This window comes from Haliaeetus leucocephalus, unplaced genomic scaffold (assembly GCF_000737465.1).
Source record: "Haliaeetus leucocephalus isolate CR32 unplaced genomic scaffold, Haliaeetus_leucocephalus-4.0 Scaffold351, whole genome shotgun sequence".
NCBI classification, from domain to species: domain Eukaryota; kingdom Metazoa; phylum Chordata; class Aves; order Accipitriformes; family Accipitridae; genus Haliaeetus; species Haliaeetus leucocephalus.
Genome location: NW_010972787.1, coordinates 20,070 through 36,859, shown reverse-complemented (window position 1 = coordinate 36,859; position 16,790 = coordinate 20,070). Strand labels below are relative to the sequence as shown.

Below are 16,790 nucleotides of genomic sequence, written 5' to 3'. Positions count from 1 at the left end.
CGCTCGCCCCCGCCGCTGGGAGGCCTTCGCCTTCACGGCCCCGCGGCGACCGGCCCTGGCACGGAGCCCCTTCGACAGGCACCGGTCGCCGGGCAGCTCCCGCGAAGCCAGCGGGCGGCGGCTGTCCACGGCTGCTCTCCCGCGCGGCCCCGCTCCACCCCCGCCTCAGAGGCGCCCCTCGCCCAAACCGCCCCCCTCTCCTCCCGGTTCCCCCATCCCTTCTACCCCGCGAACAGAGGAGCGAATTCAGCGCGGCCGAATAACGTGGTTTGTCGGCAGAGACGTAAAACCATTTCTCACTTGGCGGAGGTTGGCGAGCGTGGGCCTCCGCCCCGGCTCACCGTCCCCGTCCCCGCCAGGCCACGGTGACGCCGCAGCGGCCCCCCCCGCAGGCCCGGCCGGCGGGGGCCCTCACGGCAGAAAGCGCCGGACGGTCACCGGTCACCGGCACAAACCCATAGCTGGCGAAGCCCGGTCACTTCCCTGCGCCCGCGTCCCCGGCTAAGCCGTCACTCGTCCTGCCAAACTGTTTTCACGAGTTTTCTGTTTGGAGGGAATGTTTGGGTATAGGTACCTGTTAGGGGGGAGTTGGAAACTTTCGGGGTTTATTTATAGAAAACAGAATGAAAGTGCTGAGTGTGAGAGTTCCTGCGTCCTGCCCAAATGTGCTCTTGTGCAGCACTTGTGAGTAGTGCTAGCCAAGGAATAAGGAGAACCTGAACACCTGAGAAGCAGTGAGACAAGGAACCAGTGGTACTTTTACCGATATTAAAAATAACGTGCGTCTCATTTTGCATGGCTTACATAATGACTGTGATTTTTTTCCGAAGATCTGTGCATTATTTTTCTGGGAAGTAAGGACATCCATGAGCCTCAAGGTTTTGCGGTATTTTAGTACCACTTCAGGGTGCTTTGATGCTACACAGTGTTACATAATCTTGTTTTATTTGCTTTAATTCTATTGCAAATGGATTATTACTAAATTCTGATGGTAATGAAGATATTAATTATTGATTAGCAAATGGTACTACATTGGCCTACAGTTTTATATCCTTTGCATGGATTGTAAAAGACAGAGTGAATGACCCTTAATCCCAGAGCTGTCCACAGGTTCAAAGTGATTTGCAAGCAACAGCTCATTAAGATTTGGATTATCAGTGAAATTAATACCATGCATAATATCCTAGATGTCTCTGAGTGAATTGATTCCGGGCACAGATCTGTTGGCTTTGAATGAGTTGCATCAGAGAGAAATAGGCGCTTCTGTGTTCTCTTCTAATGCCCTGAAACACATGGTACAAGTGAGACGTACATAGTTTCTTCTGATCTTCACTTAGTCCATGACAGCAAAAAGCATTTGATGGTTTATTAGTCAGTTTCAGACTCTTCTCCAATCAGTTCAGTAGGGATACTAAAACTTAGGTTTTTCCTTCAGTGGGAAAGTCTTGTTTATCACTGCTGTGGACAGTCACAATAACCCTATGCACAAATTGTGCCATGAGAGTCTCTGAAGACAATCCTTTTGAAAGGGCAGGGACACACCGACACCTACCTGTAGCTGAAAAAAAGAAGCCCTGTCAGTGACCACACGAAATAACTTCTTCCTTGTTTGGTTCTATTTCAACAAGAAAGCAAACACTTTTATTTCTGGTGTTTGGTATCTGGGCTTCACGTCACCCTTTCAGTTAATAACAATGGCCTTCTGGAGAAATTGCCTGCCTGTGGGAGTAAAGATTACTGTTGCTTTCTCTTAAAGTTGTTTAAGATTTTGGTATCTTAGTGTCACCAGAACCGCCTATCCTGTGCATCTCAAGATGACCTGTTTGTTCTTATGCCAACATTGTCCTTTGGCTTAAATAACTTTTCTCTCCCTGGTGTTTATTCTTCTCTGATGTATTTTTAGGCACCAGTGCTATTGCCTCACAGTTTCCTTGCTGGAAAACTTTGCACTTTTTGCCCTGAGGATGCAGGGTGCAGAGCAACTGTTTGCAGGCAGAACCTGCAGGAGGTTTTTTGCTGAGGCTGAATTCCTCCCAGGACAAGGAGAAGCACGTGGCACACATCAGGCAAAATGTGGCCATTGTTCCATGCCCAGGCACAACGTTGCAGAGAGCCACTGCAGGGAATTACATCTCATCTAATTTTTCCTCTGCTAGCCTTTTTTGGACAGCTAGAAATTTACTGTTCCATTCAGTCTGTACTCGGGGAGTTACAGTTGGTCTGCGAAGCATGGTAGAATGAAAGAGGATACAACATGAAAAATTATAATTTCATGTGCTGTTTTTCTGACACTTGTTCACATATGCAGCTCTTTTTCAGTGCTCAGTAAGCTTTGTTTCTCTTTTGTTTTAAAAGTTCCTGTGAGAATCAGACTGTTTTCCACAGACAACTGGGCAAAGAAAAATCCCAATAAAATGAACAGTGTAACTGTGAATTTCAATGGTCAGACTGACTGGAATTGAGACTTACGTCTTCTAAACATATGTCCTGGCAGAGCTTGCTCTTTTAATGCATATAACACTGGCTATATGTCAGGGAAATGAGAAAAATGATGTCCACAGAGGAGGCTTTTTCCCAAAATAATAAGCAGTAATTATTTTAAAATAGCAAATTAATATAAATTATGACTAAATAGCTCAACTATTTGCTTGGCATTGAAAACTTAACCAAAACAGACAATTCTCAAAAGTGCTGCAGAGCAGTGCCAGCCCTGCAAGGTTTTTATTACTAAGATTATGACTGAAATATTTTCCACAATTCCTCCCCTCAGTTTTAGTACCTTGATACTTAGCAACTATCGCCTTGCTCACTGTCAGCCGTTGGTGCCAAATACGGCTTCTGGCAGCCCCTTCCTGCAAAGAAACCATGCGAGGGGGAAGGTGAAAGGGGAAGAAGCCTGCAACGTAGGTGTCGTGCTGGCGTAGAGTTATACCCAACTGCTCCTCTCCTGCAGCTGTCCCACAGAATGAACCGATCCTTAGGGAGCCGCTGGAGTTGGGGAGTCAATAGCCTGTGTCTATGTGCCGACTCCGGGTCCTTGGCACTTTCCTTCATCCTGCAAGTCCTGTAACAGCAATGGAAATTTCTGTAGGGTCATAAGGGATCTGGCAGTGGTTAGTCTCACTGCTCCCCCGGGGCTGTGCAGGGATGGAAGAAATGATCTGTGTCTTCCTTTCCATCCTTATCTTGTGCATTCATTTCCCTGCTGACTGAGTTTATTGCTACAGGAGGCTCAGTCTGTCCCTCCACAATTTTCACGGAGCAGGAAAAATCAGTTCACACACAAGCAGATTTGAAGCCACAGCCATGAGGAATCACAGTAATTGTACTATAGCTGAAACTTCAGCTTGTTTACCCAAGCATTGATTTTATTTACAATGCATAGAATTTCTTTCTGTTACTTCTGCTCTTACGTTTCTGCAGAAGCTCTTTAGCTGCAAGGTGGGCCTTTAGCAGCCTGTGAAGGTAATCAGGGTTACTCTTAGTTTGAGCTGCCCTTGTAGCCTGTAAGGCTGCTGAAGGTTGGTGTCAGCTGGTTTACAGCACTGCTCCCATGGAGGAGTAGTCTCTCAGCAGATTACACACCAACTGTCCGTCCCCGAGGAGCTCAGGCCTAGCCTAAAATGCAACTTTCTCTGAGAAATGAACCGATGAAATACTTTCAAAGATGGTGATCCATTCTAGCAGCTCAGGATTGGTATTTTGGATTCCTCAGTTTGAGTTTAAATGAAGATTTACCTGTCCCTACATAAAGAGCCTGCTACTCCCCATTCCTGTCTGGCCTCTGTGGGCAATGGGCAGTCACGGGAGTGCTGTGGTGGTGTCGGCTGCCGAACAACTGTTCCCTGTCTCCCCAGGAGTGAAAAGCCTACATTGTGTATATTACATTTTGGGGGATTTGTGCTATCAAGTTCTTTTCCTGGATGCATTTTAGCCATGTGTTTGCTGCTCCACTGGTTGCTTATGGAAGGAGCAACTCCATGAAGAAAAACAATTGCTCTGTGGAGTCCCATGTCTCCTCCACATCAAAAGTGCTGCTTAGCAAAATATTTTTGGGTTCACAGAACCAACTTAGTTTTCTTCACACGTATGCTACACTCCCACTAATAAAGTATTATGCAAGGCAAATTTTCTTCAGGAACCTGTACAACTTCATAGTCTTTATATTATGTTCAGCTGGCACGTCTTCAATCACATTACTTTCATCCGATTTGCGCATTCATTGAAACGCGATAAACAATTCTGCCATGCTCAAAAGTGAAATTCCACTTTTCCACAGCTGTATTCACTTCTCAGAGGAGGAAATATTGCTGAGTAAAATGGCAGCATATGTTGGTAGTTGGTTTTCAGAGGAGAGCCTCATGGAATGTAGCAGTAATTCCAGACATTGAATTACTACTAGAAGTGAGCTGGCAAGTAAGTATACATGCATTCATGAGATACAGTCTTTTTTTTTTCTGAGGATCAGGCAGATGAATTTTTGGTTGAATTCTTCTGTGTTTTAAATACATTCGATGATACCATTATCATCCTTAAGAAACCTAGGCATTGTAGGTGCTACCGCATACAGTTAAGTACTAGAGCAAAGGATCATCACACAAATGCTTGACCTTGGTTTTTTAGAATCTGTTTATTTTGTTGTGCAGTCCTATCCATTAGGCTTTTTAGATGTTACAGATTCCTCTTTTAGAATTTTAATTTTATTCACTTATTTAAAAGATTATCTTTGGACTCTGAGAAATGAGAAATGCAAATGTTTGCTATTGACAATTGTGTCTTGATGTTTAATGATTTCTTAAACAGTCCAGCATGCTTGTGGTATGGTTCTATGCCCATGTAGAGAATAAACCCCCAGCCTTCCTTCTTTCTCTTCAAGGCTGAATAAAGGCTCCTTAGATTGCTGTGCCAGCTCTGGGCAAAAGGCAAGGGTGGAGACTTGGAGGAGATGATGTCACATGCTGGGTGACATCTGTGAGCACAGTGCACCCACCTATCTTTGCTTTAAGTTTGGCAACTTGGGTACCAGTAACAGTTTGGCTGTGGCAGAAGGGATGTCAGCACAGAGCAACTGCAGTGTACTTGGGTGCTCAGTCAAGCCTGTATTATTTTCTGTGAGCACAGGACAGACACCAGCTTGAAGTTAGATTGGTAAGTCTATTCCATACCGAAGGCATAAATGAATAGTATGAACATACGCTACCTCAAAAATTTTTCCTTGGTTGATTCCTGTGGTGTGCGGCCAGCTTCTGCTTCTTACATGGGACAGAAGCAATTATAAGCAAGCCAAAATATCTGAAGAATTCATGTGTAAAATATTTAAATGAGTAGAGGAAGATATTTATTCTCTTTATCAAACTTAAAATAAAAGCAATGAAAGTTTAAACATTTTAGGAGTCCAGAACAATACTTTATATCCATTCGTCAGGCCTATGAATCAAAATACAAACTGTGTACTGTTTCCACAAGTTCTTCCTTTTCCTAACTGGGATTTACCAAACTTTAATTTGCAAAGTTGTGATGTTTTCTTAATAAAAAACTTCTACTTATTAATTTGGCTGCCAAATGAGATTTCTCTAATTTCTGTGATTTCTGGAAATTTCATTCTGGTATCCATATTTGCCCTTCCATGGGAGAAAAAAGAATATACATACACTGAACTATAATCTGTTCTACACCTTATTGACGGTCTTATATACTGTACTGCAAAGCATCTGAAAACAAAATTATGTTTTTCAGCAAATCTATTTATCAGACATTTCTATTAACTGCAAGTGTGTAGTGAGAGGATACAGTAGTGGTTTAATATATCATCAAGATACACAATGTTTGAATGTACATGTTAATCTACATTTTTAGGAATTACAAATAAGACAACTATGTGCACAGCACTTTAAAATGCAGTGAACTTCTCTTCTAGTTGCATTGACAATACCAGTTCCTTACACAGTTGAATCTGGTTAAAAGCTCTATTCCCAGTGTAATAAATGTGACACTACAGGTACAACATTGACAGCAGAGATCATTAAGACTCTGTTCTGATGACTGTTTATTTCTCTGTGCATACCTCCCCTCCACTCTGCTCTTCTCCCAGTCCCTTCCCTCCCAACACACCCCATTTTTTTCATACAGAATGAAAAGCTCATTGGCTCCAGAGTATTCAGGAAGAAAAGTTTAAGATAAAAGATTTTAACCTGCAAGTAATGAAATGTGTAATGAAATGTAGATTCATAGTAATAGCACTACCTGGTACTTATAAAGCTGTTTTAATATTTTTAATTTTTTTTTTTTTGGTATGGCAGTAGAAACTAGTATCCACATCCCATGGTGCTATACAATCTACAGCAGGTAGCACACAGAGAAAAGAGTCCAGACTGAAGATCATACAGTCAGAATGGGTCTCAGCAGTCTTTGTGAATTCAAGGAAGAACAATCGTCTCTATTTCTGAGATATGGAAGGTGAGGCACAGAAAATCTAAATGCCTTGCTCAGAAACACACAGTGAACCAGTGGTAGACTTTGGTTCTGTTGACTCCCCAGCCACCGCTTTATTCGTTGGCCCATTCTGTCCTCTTAAACAACTAAGAGAAGATCTTCTGAGATACACAGCATGGGCCTAGTATCACAGGGGAATCAGTGTCAAATGCACACAGCGTGATTCTGCACTACCTTTTGGCATCTGTAGTCACCTTTACTTCATAAAGAGGGCCTAAAATGCCCTCAAATCGAAATTGATTTGGTGTAAATGACTAATATATGTAGTTTAATATAGAATCAGGCTCACAGCAGTTACTTTGTGGCATGCTGAGACTAGAATTAACTGTTTTAATTGCTAATGAATTAAGGCTGATTCCTGTTTATATTAAGGCCTCTGTATCCTTCTATGACAGTGTAACTGTGCCTCAGTGCAAGTGAGACTCAGGCTATCGAAAAAATTAACCTTTCAGTTCCCTTTGAAGTCAACAATTTTAGTGGCCCTAAATGAATAAAATAACTGGAACCAAGCAACCTGTCTCTATACTACAGAATATTTACAAAAGGATTGTAAAAGGACCTAAAAGTAACCTGAGGGAAAACCAATTATATGTTTGTTGAAGAAAAAAGTTAGATTAGATAGACTTGTTGCCTGGTCTTGAAAATGGAGAATTGTAACATGATAACACACCTTCATATGAAGATAAGTGGCTTGATGTTTGGTGGTTATGAGTATGCCCAGATAAACTGTAGATGCTTATCAACTCTGGAGATCAAGTCGTCTTGTTATACTACTACAATAAAACAGAAATAGACTTATTTGGTATTTAAGTGCTAGACATATAGGGCATAGTTTGCATAAAGCTAGTGTGTGTTATATTCAGAGGAGTAGGAAGATGACCTCAAGCTCAGTAAAATGCTACATGATCACAGATTTCTCCTACTGTTATTAAAAGCTATTATGTGTTGCTTTCTTAGAATAGGGGTTCTCCAACTTTGCTCTCTGTAGCCAAGCATTATTTTAGACATTCTCTCCTCTCCAAACACTCTATTCATAACAGTTTTGGTTTTAAAACCTTCATTTTTTTAGACAATGGTTTAACATTTGCTGGCTGAGAATAAAACAATCCTTGCTCTATTCAAATTTAAGGCCTGGGTCCTCATGGATTGCAGCACTTTTTAACTTATTTTTACTTCTTGATAGAAGTAGATTTATTTTTTAAAGCTAATATGTAATTTGTTTCTGTAAATTAACATAATTCCCTAGGCATCAGTGTGGCTATGATAATTACCCAGCTGAGGATCTGGCCACCGAAATGTAACTCCAGTGGTTGGGAAATCTGTTTTGTATACAAGTCAAATAACAGCTGGATCATATGTGATGTTACATTTAGTTTCATTGGCAATTCAGAAAATATTTAATAATAAATTTCATTGCTTCTATTCCCCATTTTTGTATACAAATAAATAATCTTTTCTAAAACATTCTTTTTCTTTAGTAAGGCTTGTATTCATAGTCATATCAAAAGTGTTTGCTATTGGAGCAACCTTTCAGCTTGCTTTCTTTAGAGTTATCTTTATTACGAAATTCTACAGCATTCTAAACTTTAATGGTCATTAGCAACCCTGCACTTGAGTAAAGAATCACATTAAAAAAGTATAAGGTATAATATTTTCTTGTCCAAAACTAAGGCAGGATGAACAAAAGTAATGAGCTCATCTGATCCTCACCTACCAAGCCTTGATTTTAAACAGTATTCAAAATACAAAGCCCAAGAGAGGATGTTGTCACGATGATTATTGCGCTTTCTCAGGGTCTTGCTACAGGATTAGTTTTTCCTTTAGCAATATATTATTTCTTCTCCTGAGGACCACACAAAGTTATTGTACTCTGAAAAGAAAAAAAGCACTTAAAGTTTTATGAAGTTATGACCTAGACAGAAGGATACAAAACCAAATTACCATTCTATGATTCAGCTATGTCATGATCTAATATTGTTTCAAAATTATTATTCTGTTATTTAGGTTGGCATCATCTTCTGAACACCCGATGTGCTCTTTGGCATGCTACAAATTCAGCAGATGCACTGTCTTCTGGGCTTTACAGCTTCTTCTGATGAATGTACAACATTTGGAACAAAGCCGCTCTTAACACCTTCCCATCCATCTTGTATTGAGATTTCTCCTTTTTTTACAAGTTCATAGATGTCTCGTGTGAGAATTGTAAAGGACTCTTCAACATTCGTAGCATCTTTTGCTGAAGTTTCTATATATTTCATACCACAGTCAGATGACAGTTTTTCAGCTTCTTCTCTTGTAACCTCACGCTGTGACACTAAGTCACATTTATGTCCTACTAACAGGAACACAATCTGAAAGGGCTGCACATGCATTTTTGCCTCTTCTAGCCAGTCTTTCACATGTTCAAAGGATCGTCGATTTGTGATGTCAAACACTAGTAAGCCACCCACAGAATTGCGATAATAAGAGCGTGTTATTGATCTGTGAAGGAAAAAAAAAGAAAAAGGAAAATTAAAATACGTTCTCACTTTATTCATAAATAGATTACTTTTCCATGTGGCAATGTGTTTTTTTCTACTGTAAGTTTTATGAAATATCTTTGCTTTTTTAAAACTAATTGGAATTTATTAATTTACTTTCTACACACAAAAATGTTCCTTTTTAATTTTTTTCTTACATTCAAAAGTCACTTTCTAAACATTCTTGAAGCCAAGATCTCTAGTGTGAATTTTGAATGCTGAATTATTCTGCAAAGTACTCTTTATTAGCAAACCATGGCACATGTTCACAGAATAAAAAATATATATTTATTTGTCAAATACTTGTTGGCGTTGAAGTCCGAGTCCTTCAGTTTTATACAAACATGCACTTCGCTTTGTTCTAATCAGTTATTTCAAACTGAAATATGTAGGCAGATGTTGAGAGACCTGGAGCCTAAGCTTGCCAATGTACAAGCACATCGTTTTGTATTCCTTGCAGAAAAATTCTTTGATAGAGAAGTTTGTACAGATAATCATAATTCTTTGTGCTTGCAGAAGTCAACAGGTAACAGACTAAGAAAGGAAACTCCCTAAACCAAACTGTCCAAAAGTAACTGAGCTGGGCAAACACACACTTGTTAAAGCACTGGCAAGGAACACTTCTGCCTCCAGCATTGCTCTCACATTCGTTCAAAACCTCTTATAATTGCATTTATTCTTTTTTGGCATGAGTCTTCCAGGACTGGCAACAGATATTTTCTACTTTTGAGCCCTCTACATTCCAGAGCATTCACTGGAAGGAATTTTGGAAGAAGGAAACCCTTCCTCTGGTTGAAAAGATTTTTAATATGCTCTGGAAGAAGAAAAAATGTTTGTTAGAATGTAGAGAAAGATACAGGGACTAAAAAAATGATTGTAAGTCTTTAATCACGAGCAATACAGGAGGATGGAGAGGGTGAGAAGAGACATTTTAAAGGAAGTGACAGCCTACCAAGGAGTGGACACAAGCACTCGTTACTAGCATAAATACATAGCTAGCATATATATAAGTATTCTCCAACTGAAATGAGATGCACAATATCTATTAACAGTTATTATTTGAAATTATAATTTAGCCAAGAATTAATTCCATTTTATCTTATAATTATGAAGAGGATGCAGCCTCCAAACTTTTGGAATCAAGATGAACTGTACACAGCAACACATCTTTCCATAACAGTAGCTCCCTCTGATTTTCAGTTCATCGCATTTCATATAGTGTTTTATAACAATTTGAACATAGAGGTATAATTAGCAGCAGTAGTCACGTTACAGATAGGTAAGTGCACAGCTAGATAAGGCTTAGATTTCTTGGCATATCTAAATTCATTCACAGCAAACGGGATTTGAAATTATTTTATTTAGATAACAGGGAGGGATTGTTTGTCCTAATGTTTAGAAAGATCTCTTCTACGTTCCCAGCAATAGAGTCCATGGAGTGTCTCCCTGAACAGTTCGAATGGGAAGACAACAGGATCTTACCCTCAGATTAATTCAAATAGCCTGGATATGAAAAATGAATGAGGGGTGTCACATTTTGTGAAGTATTAAATAAAGGTGCCAAAAAGATCTGTTTCAGGTTTTCCTAAGCATTTTTTTGCTGTAGAGCTGTTGCAAACACAAATGTACATTCAAGTAATTCAAGTGGTTCTAGAAAAAGCGGAAATGGGTGACAAAAATGGGATTCAATTTGGAGAAGTGGAAGCTGATACAACCTATTTTCATAAAAAAAAAAATCTTGACAACAGTTACACCAAAGAAATGCATTAGCCAGGAGAGAAAGTAGGTTAGTATTGAAAATACAGTGCATCATTTACCAAGTATTTCTATATAGAACAATGTTAAATCATATATCTATGAACAGGAGTACTGAAAAACAGCCCGGCATATGTTACTGGGTGCTTATACACAGCAGTTGGTACCCTCATCTGTTGTAACTCACTTCTCCAGAGATATGCTGATTTACACTAGCTGATGATCTAAGCCATTATATTTAATTATGTGTATGTATTGCCTGTAATGGAGGTGATTAAAAAGCATCTGTAACTTCAGGCTGTACATCACAAAAACTGGGTGAATATATGAGAGAGACAGCCATCGTTTTTTCTGTATTTTTTGGTATGCATAATTTGAAATTAATTTTCTCATTACCAAAAAAGGTTAATATCCTAGAGAGGTTTTAGAAAACAGTAACAGAATTAAAAAGTAACACAAAAAGTTTTAAAGACACATATGATGCATAATGATACCATGTTATATGATTGTCTAACATCTGAGTAAGGACTATGTTTCTTAAAATATGGTCTACAAATATTTGAATAGTTTTATTATTAAGGTGAGTTATTATTTGCAGTTATGTTTTAAAAGAAAGTATTCCTGACAAATAAGAGAAAATTTTGAAGCAGAAAGTTTAGGCCATCAACTGGGAAAAACGTCTGGGCACATGAATGTGGTAGGTTGTTCATCTGAAGTATCTGAAATATCTTACAGATGCAAAATATTTCACTTAAATATGACAATCAGAGTAGATTAAGTATTAGACATGTATTTTTAGTAGACAGCTTAGAGTTACTTGGAGAATGAACTGTGTGAAGTGCTTCTGCTCACTTATGCCCTGTATCAGACCTAGAAAGAATAAAAGAGCGTTGACTTAGATGGTCTAGTAGGTCTCTCTGCTTTTGTTTTGGTTTGCTTTTTTCTTAATAAAACTAAGTGCAAGGGCAATTTTTGCCTCTTATTAGTATTATTGCTAAAGATTGTAGGACTTCTAAGTGCCTTCAATAAGGCTTAGGCAGAACTATAACACCAACATCTGAAGTTGTGCTCCACTCAACCGCATATCTACCCATGGTGCCTGAACAAGTTACCCGGGGAGCCGACTGCTCTGCCTCTGTGCGACAGCCCTGCCTTCCCTCTTAGCTCAAATCCCAGCTGAAAACAAACCATTGCTCCAGGTGAGTGCCCAGAAGGGTTCTGCTTGGGACAGCGTCCCCAGAGCATGCCAACAGCATGAAGTGGGTTCAAGCTCCTCACAACATGCACAGGAACTTTCTTTTAGCACAGCAGAGGTACCTGTCTTTCACATAGATTCCTCGTGCACTGCTTCACAAGGCACAGGTCAGTGTTCGCAGAGCCCATGCTACAAAGGCCACTTGAGGGGTTTTGCTCAGAAGGTACACAGCTTTATAGACTTTACAGGCCATGTCAATGTACTGCGTAAGTCTTCACTGAAAAGCTTGATGATGAGAGTGCATGGTAGCTGACAAAAGATAATGAGGGCTGACAGTAAAAGGCTCTTCATGCAACAGCTGGTAGACTTGTAGATCTCCTTGGGAAAGATGTAATGAATGTAAAGAGTTTATCTGTATTCCATGGTAGACTGAGCAAGTCCTGAACAAGACACTGAGTGAGCTTTAGTAGATAGAAAAACTGCATCAGTCTCCAGAAGTCCCTCAAGTTGAAAGTAGAGGATAGCAGAGTACCCAGGAGAATTCTTGTTGAAATGATGACTTCTCGTGTAAACTTTGGTTCAGCTAATTAATGTCATTAAACTAGCATTACGGAAGGGAATGTGTTACTTGCAGCACCATGATAAATTTTCTATGGAGAAGGCGGTAGAGGGTAGTACTTCCTTTAGTAGAGGGAAAGCCTTAAGTTAGGGACAGGGTGGGTTTAGGGTGAAACAGTAATGGCCAAAGAACAGCCTTTCTTCTAAACCTGGGGAGACAGCAATGCAGCCTGCCATCTCCTTCCAGGAAACTGTTAAGAAGAGGTGCTGGTTGGAAGCAGAACTTCATTCAGATTTAGAATCTGGCAAAGCTGCCTGTGACTTGGAATGGATGGGGGACTGAACTCTTAAATCCATTCCTGCATCTGTCTTTATTCACGCGTCTTATCTCTCTGCCTAAAACACTTTGTTTTTCTTCTATTCCTTTGTGCCCAGTACTTCCTTGCTGCCTCCTCTCTCAGCTTCTCTTTCACAGAAGACTCTGAACACTTCCTTCTCCAAGCATAGCTAATGGAAGTGCCCAAACCAATGTGTCTGCCTGGGCCTTTGTTCAAGGTGCAAGCTGGAATTTGAGGAGGGAGTTTGCCAGCTTCCCATGGCTACCCTAAACTAAAGGCAACAACCCTCCTACTTAACAGAGGTGACTGTAACTCCTTGGTGACCGGAGGCCTATGGGGCTGTGCAGCTCCTCCTCTGTCACGCTGGAGTATGCATGTCACGCCAGCCACTGATGATGGGTGTGCTACTGCTTCCAGTCAGTTCACACTAAACATGTCAACTATTACACCATCTTTGCCTGAGAGTTACAAAAATTGAGACATAAGCATTATTGGAAACGTAATTCTTATTTTCTCCCCCGCTCCATATAAATAGAGATTACAAAGCTCGTTATACTATGCTGCTGTTAAATATGGACTGTCCTAGCATCCTCAAAACCATCCTAAGTTTTTATTTTCAGCAAGAATACTTGTATGAGTAATATTTTTGCTCATTTCATATAATGCTTGGCATTTGTAATAAATGAAAGGTACATACAGATAAAGGGTTGGAGAAAATCAGTTTTTCCCTATTAGAACAAGGTAAGACTGCACTAAGTATTAGAAGGGAACCACGACACTTTGATATTGAATGCTGCAAGGCTCCTCCAGATGGTTCTGTATTTGAAATTGCTGGAGGTGAGACTGCTCCTCAAGAAGTTATATGTTGTGATGTACAATAATGATAAGTTAGAATGTTTTTCCAAAGGATAACTTTGAAGTCTTTAGTTTTAATTGGGAATATTTGTTAAATGCAGATCCTAATTTCTTTTGTAAATTATAACTTCCCATGTAGAGCATGTGTTGGTTCTGCTAATTAATTCTGCCTGAACTACCATTATGGAAGGGGAAAATACTGTCTAGAACAGAAGTCATTCTCTTAGCTTAACCTAAATATTAGGTTCAAGATGTAAGACCCTAATTAATACTCTCAAGAAAAACCTTGGTAAGATGATGGCCACTGAACAATTGTTTCTGAAAATGAATGGCAAGATGTATTAATCACATCAGACTATGGCTTTAGGGTGCCTTTAAATCAGCCATAGTGTTTCTTTCTCATTATGATCTTACTGATCTTTACCAGACAAACTAAACTTTCACTAAAAGCTTTACCTAATTTTGAAGACTTATTTTTAAACTATGACTAAGGACTACATTGTAATGGTAATAATTCTGAAAATACATACTGCTTACTCAAAAAGAAGAATGAGGATGGTGGTGTTTTATTTTCAAGATGTGTTAGAAACAGAATGTATCTAATATCATAGTCTACTAAAAAGTGGGTTAATATAATTGAGGCATCCCCACAATATTTTGCTCCTACATTCTTGAAATGAACTCTCACTCCCAGTGCCACTACCAAGTACTTTATAGTCTTGGAAGTTTCATGATTTAAATATATTTTGGATTTAAATATAGGCAAATTAAACAAACAAACAAAAAAATGTGAAACACAGCCAAAGCAGCAGATCGCTCTAAATGACAACTAATTTCAAGTTAGAAAGAAACATAGGGTGTAGCCCTCATTTACCTTAGTCTGCATTACGGACCTGACTCTATACTAAGGAAGTCTGCAGGTTCGTGTTCCGCTAAGGTGTTAAAATTATTGATTATTTTGTTGTTGTCCATATGGCACCTAGCACAATGGGAGATTCTGCTTAGTGATGCCTTACTGATGTCAAAGTAAATATAGTCAGTAACTGCCCTGGCTGAGCTCAAAATAAGTAAACTGTCCGGCACCAGTGTTTGCAGCTTGCTCACCCTTCATGTGGAAGTGGCGAGAATTACTTTATTTGAGAAGTAATGCAAATAGCGCATGCTAAAGATGATTTCTAAGACCATGCATGAAATCCAGTTCAAATACAGCAGCATCAATGAAGTAGACACATGTAAGAATTTTTCCAAAACAATTTCTCCAAGAAAAAAAGTGCTCTCTGTCAAGAGAGTGGGATGGCAAGTGTGTCACACCTTACTTTTCCTCTGGGAATGCCCCTAATGCCTGAGACCAAAAGAAGGGTGTTATTATGGAGCCAGTAGTTTGCTCTGCACACAGGGAACTCCCCAGGGAGCTTTACCTCCTCTAAAGTCCCAACGCAAGTGAACCAGAGCAGAACTGGGAATCAGAACTGCAAACTGCTTGGCGTTCCACAAAATTAGATTACTTCTTGGAATAATTAGTTCTTCCCCAAGACCATCTTTGCTTGTGATCTGTAGTCTTCTCCACTAGCAAAGAAAAGAATGTGCAAGATTTTAACCTGTGGTCTATAACTTAGTAAAATATTTATAATTTACTTGAGTAAGTGTAAAACAGACTATACAATAAACACCATGATGTTTGGTACACAAACTGACAAGAAACTCTTAGCACAAAACCAAATGTTTAAACCTACTTCCTTCAGTTTGTATCTTCTGGGTATTAGAAAAAACACAGATGTATACTAATGGTAAATTTAAAAGCCAACTGACTGCATGACTCATCACTGTATATCCCCTGAGCATTCCCAGGTTAAAGGATGGCTATCATTTGATTTAAAATGTATGCAAAACTCTCTGCATTTGCATTCTTTTCAGTCAAGTGCCTTGTCATTGGCCATCCCGGCTATTTGTCAGCAAATTCAAAATAAAGAGATTATACATTCTTAGTCACTTGTTTACAAGTATTTTACGTTCTTTGCTGGAAAGCACAAGAAGAGTGAAAAATGCTAAGAACTTGCTATTATCACTGTTAATTTCTTTCTTAACCCTTCAGAGGCCTGCCTGCAAACATATGCATGAAATTGTGACTCATGGAAGCCCAGGAAAGTTTTTTGTTGTTTCACTGTAATACTTGTTATTGTAAAAACCAAAAAGGGTTGGTGTTCCCTGGTAAGACAGTAAAATCCCGCTTCTTCAGCTGAGTGCAAGAATCTGCACAACTGTTGCAGTGGAATACAGGGAACATAAAAGAATCGATTCTGCCCAGTGAAGAGACCCATTTCAACCCTCCTGCTAGCATCCCAGTAACAACAAGTGTGTGGGTCAGGTACCACATAGATGGGCTACACATTAGCCTCTCACCCGAGTTCACACCTACTGAACCCTAAGTCCAAACTAAAATCCATACTCAACTTGCCTGAAGTGGCAAGCACTACAGATACAACACAGCCACAAGAGTGAGTGAATGATAGTACCAGTTTGTGTGTTGGGGAACGACTGTGACTCTTTTGGGGCAGGAAAAGATTTAATACTTAGTGCAGCATTTGAGCTAGTTTAGCTACACTATAAATGATAGAGGTATTAGTGAAGGCTCCTGGCAACCATCAGTGCAGAGCAGGTGCAGAAGGCAGGTAAAACACCAATGAGGGACTGTAGCTGGCTGCCCAGTGGCTTCCACGCTGCCAAGGCTGCACTGGTGCTGCTGTGCTGCAAGGAGGAAGAGCAGGGAGGTGGCCTGGTCTCTTCAGATTGCATGGAGGGAAGAGTTATGGCAGAGGGAAATACTGCAGGGGAGGATGAGTTTGGAGGTGATGACAAAGTAAGAAATGCGGAGTGAAGCAGGGGCCTCCTGCTGCAAAGAAGGAAAAAAAATGTGGAGGAGGGATTGCTCCCCTCGGTCCAGGACTTCAAGGCAAAGATGGGGAGGGAAGGAGAAACAGGACAGGGCCACTTGTTACCCCCTAGTGTGAGCTGGGAGGGGAAGGGCAGCTGTTCCCCGGTGGGTGTGAAGGCAAGGGGTGGGGAAGGAGGAAGCTCCTG

General features: G+C 40.1%; 1 protein-coding gene across 1 annotated transcript in view; it reads right to left on the bottom strand.

Annotated features, from left to right (window-relative positions):
• Positions 1–8,027: 8,027 nt before the first annotated feature.
• RAB39A (RAB39A, member RAS oncogene family) overlaps positions 8,028–16,790 on the bottom strand; it is a 9,298-nt gene continuing 535 nt past the window's right edge. Inside the window, exon 2 of the mRNA XM_010572587.1 lies at positions 8,028–8,973. Within this exon, the coding sequence (XP_010570889.1) occupies positions 8,547–8,973 (427 nt within the window). The 3' untranslated portion in view covers positions 8,028–8,546. The remainder of the gene's footprint in view (positions 8,974–16,790) is intronic.